Consider the following 11,983-nt stretch of genomic DNA (forward strand, 5'->3'; position numbering starts at 1 on the left):
GTATTTAGTAAAAGTACAAGGGTAAAATTAATATTTCATGAAAATACAAGGATACTTTTGGAAATCATAAATTATATCAGGTTATTTTAGTAATTTATGGAAGTGTTGGGATAAACGTAAAAATATTTAAAAAGCTTGAGATTTAAAACGCAATTTTCTAAAAATTAAGAATAAAGCCCTACAAATTAGTTTTTGTTATCAAAATAAAAATATTAATATTAATAATCTTTTATTATTATTATTATTATACTCATACTAATTTAATTATTATTCATTTTATTAAAGATATTATTTTATTTTATAACGAAAGAGAGGTAAAACAGTTATAATTTCTAAAAGTTTTAGAAAGACAAAGTTAAATTAAAAATCTTATGATTCTTCTTTTATAAGACATTTAGGGAAAGTCAAGAAAACTGTGTGAAAATAATTTGAGATATTGAAAGTAAGAAAGTAAAAGAATGGATAAAGAAAAGCAAATGATTAAAGGGATCTCTGCCATAGGAGAGTAGAGAGTAAAGATTAAAAGAATCTAACGTACCTCTGCCATAGGAGAGTAGAGCAAAAAAAAAAAAGAATGTATTAACTAAAGGGATATCTACCACAAGAGAGGAGAGGCCAAAGAAAAAAAAACTTTAAGGTAGCGTTTGTTTTGAGGTACTGAGACAGAGACTGAGAGACTGAGACTCAGTATCGTGTTTGTTGGTTCAGAGGCTGGTACTAAAATTTCTATCTCTGTCTTCAAAATTTCAGTATTTCAGTACCTTCAAAAAGTAGGGACACAGGGGACTAAAATTTCTAGAGATGGAGACTGAAACTTTAATAACATTTTATACCTAAAATACTCTCATTTTAATTCATTAATTCCAATTTTACCCTTTGTGCAAATTAAATTAGAGTTACATTCTTGTTTCAATTCATGTCTCTCATTTCGCACCAAATAGAATACTGAAATTTATTTTAATCTCTGTCTCTTAGTCTCTGTCTTTCAGTCTCAGTCTTTCTGTCCCTATCTCTTCACCAAACACTACCTAAAAGACTGTCTGTTACATGAGAGCAAATGAAATATGATTGTTGTTTGGGCCTTAGTGCCAAATGTATAGTGGAGACGCCCACAGATTGTGAATTATTTTTCAAATGTAAGCATATTACAATACATTTAAAAATCACATTGTATGCGGCATGGTAAGACTTATATGCACACTGTATGCATCTGGAAAGCTATATCTGGGACTTGTGCCTGGGTAATATCGGGAGTGGGTAGGCAATCGACACATGAGCTCATGGCCTATGTAGGACTAGACATGTATTATACTTGTTTGTGCATATTTCTCTGTGATGTATTTTCTGTATATATGTGTAGGTGCTTTGTATGTACTTTATGATTGTTTGACTTCTTTATTCTTTATTTATTAAGTTGAATGTATTTTGTTGATTGTTGTTGCTGGCTGAATATATAATAAAATGAATTTCACTAACTACTCCGATCCTACTAAGGACTGCCCAGTTCTTACTCCCTCTTTCTAACTCTTTCACTTACAGGTGTGAAGGCTTATTGTGAAGTTATGGAAGCATATAGAGAGTTTGTTCAAGAGTCGAGTGGTTGTTAGGATTTATTTTTCCCTCGTCTTATTAGTTGGAGTTTTATTCACAAGGGTAGGTTATGTAATTGGTTTTGTATGTATTACTATAATGTATTATTAATATTAAGTATGTGATTATGTGTTATTTGTTTTTAATGGAAAAGTTTTAACTTTTTAGTAAAACTGTCGACAGATTAACGCGTAAAGATTCAATATTAAATAGATAATAAAGGAATTAGGTTAGCAACGTCTTACTTTTGGTACGATCATGACGTATTGAAAGTTGGGTCGTTACATTGTGCACACCATAGAATACATTAAACAACCCACGACTATTGCATGTGGAACTTTTTCCATGTCTTTCTTCTCTTCTTCACTTGATGGACTTTGATTTCAACTCAATTTGAAGTTGTAGTAAGAGGAGTACTAACGAGTAACGACCTTTGCTTTCTCCATTTGGAATCTGTGCAACATTGTCTTAATGTACTTCTCCTGTGAGAGCCAAAGTTAGGTTTAATTACTTTGTCGGTCCCTATATTTTCACTGAATTTTCAATTTATGTCCCTATACTTTTTTTTATTTGATTGAGTCCCTATATCGTATTAGATTTTGTAATTAAGTCCCTGCCGTGACAAAAACATTAGAATTAATAGAATATTCCGTTAAACAAAACGAATATAAAACTGAATATTCTGTATAGTTAAACAGAATATTCCATTAATTCTAACTTTTTGTCACGGTAGGGACTTAGTTACAAAATCTGATCTATTATAGGGATCCAATTGACAAGAAAAAAGTATAGGGACCTAATTTAAAATTCGGTAAAACTATAAGGACTGACAGAGTAATTAAACCTTTCTTTTTCTATCACACTCGATTCTTATACCAAGAATCTCATTTGATGGTCCAAGATTCTTTATTGCAAATGACATCGCAAGTTTTTTCTTCAACATGTCAATCCTAAAAGTATTCTTACCAATAATAAGCATATCATCAACATATATCAAAAGGATAATAAAATCATTACTAGCAAACAATTTAACAAATACACAATCATTAGAAGTATTCTCTTGTAGCCTTGTTCTACCATAATAGGCTCAAACTTCTTGTATCATTGTCTCGAAGCTTGCTTCAAGTCATACAAGCTCTTATTCAGGTTGCAAACATGATACTTTTTGTTTTTTACCATGAACCTTCAGATTGTTCCATATAAATTTCATCCTTAAGATTACTGTGAAGAACAATAGTTTTCACATTCATTTACTCTATCTCTAAATCAAGACTTGCAATTAAACTCAAAATAGTTCTAATAGAACATCTTTCCACAATCGGTGAAAAGATTTCATTATAATCAACTCTCTTTTTCTGCCTATACCCCTTAACCACCAATCTAACCTTGTACCTTGGAGATTGAGAACTTTCTTCATGCTTCAACCTATAAACCCACCTATTCTGCAAAGCTTTCTTCTCTTTTAACAACTTCACAAGTTCAAATGTTTGATTATCATGCAAAGATTTCATTTCATCTTGCATTGCATCAAACCATTTCTTATTATGGTCACCTTCCATAACTTTCTCATAACATTCAAGTTCTCTCCCATCAGTCAAGGTCACATACTCATCAATAAATGTCACATAGTCATTAAGAGGATACCTTATTGAAGGTCGTCACTCTCTAGTAGACCTCCTAGGATGGAAACCTAGTGAATCTTTAGGTAGCTCAAGTTGATTTTCAACATCATCATCAACTGGAGCATCACTCGGATCTCCCATCTCTTGATCATCGGAAATCAAAGGCTCATTTTGCTATATATGATCCTGATCTTATTCTCTGATAGTTCTAGTGAAGGAAGCGGCTGAACTAGATCTATATTAGGTAAGTCACTACTCTCTTGTGATTGACTCTTCTCTACCTTATTAATGTCTTCAATGGTCTAGTCTTCAATATACTCTATATTATGGCTTCTTACAAGCTTCTTTTCAACTGATCATAAAACTTGTAATCAAACTCATCCTGACCATACCCAATAAAAATGCACTGTCTTATCTTCACATCCAATTTGGACTTCTCATCCTTTGGAATATGAACAAATATTTTGCATCCAAAGACTCTTAAATGATCATACGAGACATCTTTTTTCAACTACATCATTTAGGTAGCTTAGTTTCAATAAGCATACACCTAACTCTTTCAATCAGAGTTCTATTCATTCTTTCTGCCAAACCGTTTAACTGAGGTGTTTTAGGAGGTGTCTTTTCATGCCTAATGTCTTACTACTTGCAATACTCATCAAATGGTACACGATACTCACCACCATTATTAGTGTGAATACATTTTAAACTTTTTATCTGTCTATCTTTCAACCAAAGTTTGAAATTGTTTGAATTTTTTCAAAACTTGGTTCTTTATCTTCAAAACATAAGTCCAAAGTTTTCTTGAGTGATCACCAATAAACATAATAAAATAAATAGATCCACTAAAAGACTGTACCTTCAAAAGAATACAAATATCAGAGTGCACTAATTTCAAGAATTCTGATTTTCTTAAAGGTTGATGCTTCTTAAAACATAATTTTCTTTGTTTGCCAGCCAAGCAATGAGAACATTTTTCCAATTCTGTATTCCTTAAAGTGGAAAGAACATCCTTTTGAGCCAAACAATTAAGTCTTTTTAATATGACCAAATCTTCTTGTGCCACAAGTTACAAGCTTCTTTATTTTCAACTGCATTCACACTACCTTTTGCAATCATGGCATGCATCACATACAAATTTCAAGTACCTTTTTCTCGAGCCACTATCAAGTTTCCTTTAGTGAGCTTTCATTGTCCAAAGGCGAAAGTGTTTACAAAGAAAGCATCTTCCTTCTTTTCTTGCTTACCTTTATTTTTATTTTTTCAAAGAAAGCAATATTTTTGGACGTGCCCCATTTTAAGACAGTAATGACACTCAATATTTTTGCATCTTGACTTGGATTTGTTCCTGCTTTTCACCTCTACCCTTTTGACTTCTGCTCTAATTTCTTCTATTTTCAGTAACTAACATTTCTGACTGTGATTTCCTTCTCATCTCTTTATTTAAAATGCCACCTTTAAAAAGTTGCATGCTCAGTTTACCATTCGCAGCAAAATTAATAAGAGGGATACGAAATGTCTCCCAAAAGTTCGGTAAAGTATTTAGCAACTACAATTCTTGAACCTCATCTTCAAACTTCATTTCTCCCATGCTTGATTCCCTCCTTATATATCAAATTCATCAACATATTCAACAAATACAATTTATCATTGTTAGATTTAGAAGCATACAAGGATTTAATTTAATTCTACAAAGTCCTATCACGAATCTCATTAGCAATATAATTATAAGCATTATCATCCACCTATTACCTAATAAAACCACAAATTTGTTGGTGAAACTCTCATTCTTCATCTGTTTTAGATTCTGATTTTTGTGTAGAAAATACGGATAAATATAGATTTTTTACAAACAACAAATCCTTCATTTTGTCCTTTCATAGATGGTAATTTGTGTCATTCAAACTTATCATCCTAGTATAATTATTTGCCTCCATCTTTCAAGCAAATAACAACCAAATGCCCAAATTTGAGCTTTGATACCAAATGATAGGAATAAAAACAACCAATTCTCTACTTACAATAATTAGAGGAGCAACAACACCTAGTCACAAATAAATGGCAGCAGTAAGAACACACCAATAGCAGCTAAAAATGCACAAAAAAATTCAGAAATAGAGAAAGAATACACCAAAATTTTTAACATGAAAAACCTCCTCAATGTGCGAAGTAAAAACCACGAGTCATCAAAATTAGGGAAATAACTTTACTATGATCAAAATAGGGTACAAAATAATCACAATTTACTGTACAAAATATGCATACAATAAGCAAACAACTAAAGCATCAAAGCTTACAAAGCAAGAACAAAAAAATGAAAATACTACAAAAACAGAACTACTAATGCATGGCCAATATCTCCAACTACAGATCTTGTATTGAAGATTCAAACGGTTAATGAATCTACAGTGACCAATATACAAAGACAACTTTGTATATGTGCGAAAATATCTTTCTCTCTTCTCTTCTCTCTAGTGTTTGGTGTTTCTCACAAATAAAACCTCTCTCACACAACCCTAATTCACCTCGGCCACTTCACTCTCAGCTACGAGAAATCATGGATTTGGATACTAAAATTGAGCCTTTTTTTTCATATAGGAAGGGAGCCCAAAACCCAACATTTCTAAATTCTTTGGTCTCTCAAAAACAAATTTAAGAAGTTTGTTTGTTCAATCAAATGCAAAAATTTCTGTTTGAAAAATATGTTTGTTTAACTTGGTAAGCATTTCAATTTGACAGCGAAACAAAGAGCTATATTATCACTTAAAAATATAACAACCATACGATAGGATGAATCGTGGAGAAATCATAATTGATACACTTTGGGAATGTATAGCCATTTTTCAAATTGGCAATGATCAGTTAAATCTTTGGGATCAAGCTGGATCAGCTTTTTCTGGCGTCTTCGTAGTAGTCTCCATCACAACTTGGTGCTCTCCTCCTGAAGTATTTATAGTAGATGTATTGCAGTATTATCTGTCATAAATTGTTAAGGATTTTGATATAATCATAATGTAAGCTAAATGTATTTAATTGTATTTCACATCTCAAAAACTTTAAATAATGTGTTTTTGAGATTTTTATAGGTAAGTTTGTCCTTTAAAAAACATAGTTTAGGATACTGATCAAATCATATTCTATCATTGGTAAGTTTCTCCATATATGACCTTTTATGAATACTTGTATTTCTGAAATTATCTTTTGGAAGTAAATCTGCCACTTTGGTCTTTTAATATTTGATTAAAAATTGAATATACAGAGTGATACCCAAATTAGTTCTTAAGAAATTTTTTGTCGAATCCTTTAATTCTAGACAAATTTTAATCACCAAATCAATCTCCAAACTTTTGTTTCGATAGACAAATCAATGCTCATATCATATTATTTGTTTATATAAAGGGACTGGTATGAAAAATTTAAATGTTTTTAAGAACTATTATGTCATTATTATATAACAATAATAACTAATTTGTCTAACTTTTTACTAAAATTTGTCGTGAGATCTAATTTGCTTAAAATTAAAAATTAGGGATTGATTTGGTGATTAAAATTAGTTGAAGACTAAAGTGTTTGACAAAAATTTCTTAGAGACTAATTTGGGGGATATATATATGAATTAAAGACGAGTATATAGGATACAAAAAGGTCCAGTGCCACGCAAACTACAGCATCCAGCAACCATGGCATATTAGGTTTGATGCTATCCCATTCTGTAGTTCGTACAAGAATACTGCATCAAATACATACTTAAGTTAGATTAAACTATAGATATAATTTTTCTTTTAAGAATTGTAAGGGAGAAAGATTACTACCTTCCAACATAAGTAGCATTAGCAATTAGTGCAAATACGAACATGAAAGGATTTAAGCCCTGATTTCATAAAACGAGAAAGCATAAATGAATAAACAGATACATTAGCTATAAGATTTAAATCTTAATTAGAAGAGAAGAAATAATGCGCAAAATTGATCTATAATATATTACCTCTACGCTGCCTCGTTTAATCTGGTCATCAATAATTAAGTACAGAGTATTAATATGAAATTCATGAAGTAATGAAATCATAAACAAACAGAAAATAAATAGTGCAAAGCTAAATAATAAACAGTATAACAGCAGTATAGTTCCTGCTTAAAATATGAGGGGCAAGTTTGTTATCGATGATTTAATGACAAATTCTTTAACATCGTGATGGGTTGATCATTTCGCATGAGCTGTTTAACAATAAAATACCAAATAGGATTCTATTAAATGAATCAATCATGTTGTCTAAACTAAAAATTCACTACTAATTAACTAGTCACTTCACATTTGTATAAAATATATATTAAAATATAGTTATGTTATGTGTACACCAAAATTAGTCACTAAAGTCCGTCACCAATATAAAATACATATTGAGATATAAATATACATTAAAAATAAATTAAACCATATATATATTTATACACAAATACATTGATGGCTAATTTTAATAGCTGATTTTGGTATCCCAATAGCATTTTTGCTAAATAAAAAACCACCAACAATGCTACGACTCTTGCTTTATGTAAATATACACAAATATATAATAATTAATATGATGGCTAAATTTTAGTATCTATGTACTATTTTTTAAATGAATACATCAATTCTAATTCCATAGTGCACAAACATAATATCTGTGTATGATTTTAGTGTCTTATTTATATTCAAATAGCATTCTTATATACTAAATATCGTTGTGACAAACTTCTATAATATTTAATCAACTTGAGTTAGCCGAATAGGGAACTCACGTACTCATTCACTTGAACAAGTGTTTTGATACTAACTGCCCAGGGCACCAGGACCTGTCATCAATAGTTACCGGCTGGCATTGCCGTCGGCAACTCGTAGAAGAGCACTAAATAATAAAATGTTTGGATACTTACGTTCAACCATATTTGTGGTAGGCGACCCCCCATATATATAGCAGCCATGAGCCATCCCAACCATTGACCAAGTGCACTGTGTACCTGTTGCTCCTGTGCATATTCTTTATTTATCAATAACGTGCGAATTCAATTGAGGAAAGCAAAATTAATAAGGAGAAAATGCCGTATAGCTGTCTTCGTATAGAGTTGATAATTAAAAATCGTTACAGTCTTACATAACAATTTAGTAAAATATTACAATAGGCTCATTAATTAGGTCGATATGAATTACTTGCTAATTAGGATTATAAATAAGGAACTATTATTATTGTATTAACAAGGAATTAATAAATTGATATTGAACTTAATTCAGTTTAGTAAAATGTTACCATAGGCCCATTAATTAAGCCTATATAAATTTTTTGGAGTTAAGTCCTATTTTAGTTTTTAAAATTGGCGAGTTACACTGATTTAGTCCTCCAGATCTCAATTGCACTAAATTAGTCTCCCAGATTAGAAAAAATACACCACGTTAGTCCTTTTCCTATTTTTCGTCACCGGATTACTGACGCCGTCAGTGATGTTGCCACGCTGGACACAATGAAATGGCGTCGTTTCTAATTTGGCGCTAAACATCCTTTTGAACGACGTCGTCTGTATGTGATGGAAAATAAAAAGTTAGCATCCCTCTTTTGTCTCCACTTTTCGTCTTCAACTTTTCCATGAGCGACGCAGTGAAAAAAAAGTTTCTCTTCCATGAGTGACGCAAAATAGGAATTGGTAGCTGCAATAGGATTTTTGGAGAATATTGGAACACGAGAAATACTATACGGTTGTCTGAAGAGTTCGTTTGCCACTACAAGGATCTTCTGTAAAATTTTATTTTTTCAAATTTTAGGGAATGCTTTGATGTTTGTTGATCATGGTTTATTGTTTTGTATATTGTTAGTCCCCAAGTTTTGAAGTGAATTTTGTGTTAGGGTTTTATTTTGATGTTTTGTAGGACTATTTTTAGGGGTTTCTCTTCATGTTCTATTCCATTGGTGGAACAATCAGTATCTTTTCATGGTTGATAACTGTGTTTTATTTTGATATTTTTCTGTATTATGTATGAATGTAGTTGATTAAAACTATTTTAAAGTGATCATTGTGTGAAACTGGTGATGAAAATAAATTTTTTTGAATCATCAGATGGATGTGCAATTAGATATTATGTTCCACCATGGGAGAAAGTATCAGAAAGATGAAAAATGGATAGCTATTTATTTTCTTGATAAGAAAGCATGTGTTGGTGATATTGATGTAGATACTTTAGATGTATTTTGGGTGAGAAATTATTATAAAGAACTATGATATGATAAGATAGAAGAATGTTAGTGGCATGCTCCCAGGAGGAGTTTAGACCGTGGTTTAAGAGCTCTGAATTCTGATGATGAATTAAGAGAGATGTGTTTCATGGCTGAGAAAAATGATGGACTGGTTGATGTTTACTTTGAGCATGCAGTTTCATCACCAGAAATTCTTGAGGGAAATGAGATTGTTGTTTATGTTGATGATGACTATGATAAGCTCAGAGTGGTTGGTGATGAACCCGACAATGAACCCCTACCAAACAAGATTTCAAGCCAAGCTAATAAACCCACTGTCCCTGCTGATGAGACTCGATTCTCCAATAACAATGAACCAACTGATAATACCTCATCACCCAAGAACACAGAACCAACAAATTCTGGTGCTAATAACCCAATACCCCAAAAAAATAATTTTACTACCACATCCAACTCTAATCCTAGCCAAGCTACTACTACAAAGTCTATTAGCAAGACTCCTCCAATTACCCCAAAACTAAACCCAATTCAAAGGCCAACCCAAAGCCAAAATCCAATACTACATCTTCCAAACTCCTCCAGAAGCACCTGTTCAAGCTCCTCCAAATGCACTGCTCATGCTCCTCCAAATGCACCTCCTCAACTCCTCATGTTACTGCACCGGTTGATGTCCAAGTGGTTGAGATCGATCTCTCTCAACCAAACTACTCAAATGCATAACAGTCTCAAGAAGTAGTTGCATTTAGTTTCACAAACCGCATTTAACATTGTTGTGCACATTCAGCCTAAATTTATGTACTATTTACATGAAATAGGATCCACTTGCGAGGCCATCTAAGTTACAAACTAGAAGGAGGTCTTCACCACCACCATCAGGATCAGTCACTATGGATCCACTACAAGAAACAAGATCAGCCACAACTTTTAGACTGGCCAACTTCTTGAAATTTGTCCCAACACCCAGCTTCAAGCCACCGAGGAAGAAAAAATGAAGATGTAGTTGATAGTAGACCATTTTGAATGATACTGTGAATCTTTTTGTGAATCATATTTTTGTTTTGTCGTTTAAATTTATGACAGTAGACTATTCATCTATTTGGATACAATATAAGAATGCTGGTACTCTCTGTCCTTGTTATGGGTGTATTTTGAATTTAGGACTAGTCTTTATTTTTGTGGGAGAGCTGTCATTGATATGGCAAGAATATTGTTACTTTTTTTAAAACTCATTGATATAGTATATATTATTATTATTATTATTATTATGACAATTTGTTCCAGTACCATGACTAACAACTTGAAAATTTGACAATGACACTTTTTCTTTTTTCTACTACATATTAACCCTAAACACAGTAAAACAAAATCATCCTCAAACTTTAACTACCAACATGAAACCAGCAACAAACACTATAAACAGAGCCAACAATAAAATATACAATTTTTGGGTTCTAACTTCAACTTCTAACTTCTCAATTCTCCAAACCAAATTCACCCTCACTTGGTTACCATCCTCGGTAGAAATTATCCTTCCACCGACGTCTTCTTCTCCAATGTCAGCCCAAACAAACAAACCACACCACCTCTTTCCATTAACATTGTAGTTAGGACACCCAAAGAATGGCTTGTTAGTATTAACCTCTGTTGTGGACCACCGAAGAACAGGACGGCAGCCACACCCACACCACTATGGAACACTCGATGCTCTACTTCAACTGAAAATTTGTGTTGGACGACATAGAACTCTGGCTCCCACTTGCAATTATGATACTAAACTTAGAAGGGAGTAAGAGACGAAGAACCAGAAAGAAATGGAAAGAAGAAGAGGAAGAAGTCACGGAAGCAATGTAGGTTATAAAAGGGGATAAGGACCAAATTGGCACTAATCAAATTTTATGCCATGTCATCTAACTGTTAGTATCTTCAGCGTGGCAACAATTAGCCACGTCACTGAAGGCGTCAGTGCTCCGGTGATAGAAAATAGGACAAGGACTAACATAATGCATTTTTTTCAATCTAGGGAACTAATTTAGTGTAATTGGAATCTGGATGACTAAATTAGTACAACTCGTCAATCTCAAAAACCAAAATAGGACTTAACTGAAATTACTTGTTAATTAGGATTATAAATAAGGAACTATTATCATTGTTTTAATAAGGAATTAATGATTTAATATTGAAGTTAGTTCAGTTTAGTAAAATGTTACATAGGTTCATTAATTAGGCCCATATGAAGAGGGGTTCTAACATTGGTGCTCTTGTTGACCGTCTTCAATTATCAATTTTATGCAAAAAAAAATCAAACAGTGGATAAAAGGCGTCATGTGCGGAATAAATTACCCTACACTAGATAGTGTTACCTGCAGAAGTTTTCGTCCATTGAATCTTATGTATCCTTCTCTCAGAGCATTACCCTTCAGAGGCAAGTTAACAGATGCAGCGAGAAATGTCCCATATCCCTAAAGCAGTGTACAACATGACAAAGATGTTGAAAATAACTTGAAGATTAGATAAAATAAATAAAAAGGAAAAGAGAACTAGCAATGA

The 11,983-nt window shown here is 32.4% G+C and overlaps 1 protein-coding gene across 1 annotated transcript in view; it reads right to left on the minus strand.

Moving 5' to 3' along the window:
- LOC107626069 (probable vacuolar amino acid transporter YPQ2) overlaps positions 5,944–11,983 on the minus strand; it is a gene marked incomplete at its 5' end in the record, with an annotated part of 11,991 nt that continues 5,951 nt past the window's right edge. Inside the window, 6 exon segments of the mRNA XM_016328851.2 lie at positions 5,944–6,188; positions 6,852–6,942; positions 7,025–7,083; positions 7,198–7,218; positions 8,127–8,219; positions 11,797–11,895. Coding sequence (XP_016184337.1) covers positions 6,099–6,188; positions 6,852–6,942; positions 7,025–7,083; positions 7,198–7,218; positions 8,127–8,219; positions 11,797–11,895 — 453 coding nt within the window.

The sequence above is a fragment of the Arachis ipaensis genome, chromosome B01 (assembly GCF_000816755.2).
Source record: "Arachis ipaensis cultivar K30076 chromosome B01, Araip1.1, whole genome shotgun sequence".
Classification (NCBI taxonomy): Eukaryota; Viridiplantae; Streptophyta; class Magnoliopsida; order Fabales; family Fabaceae; genus Arachis; species Arachis ipaensis.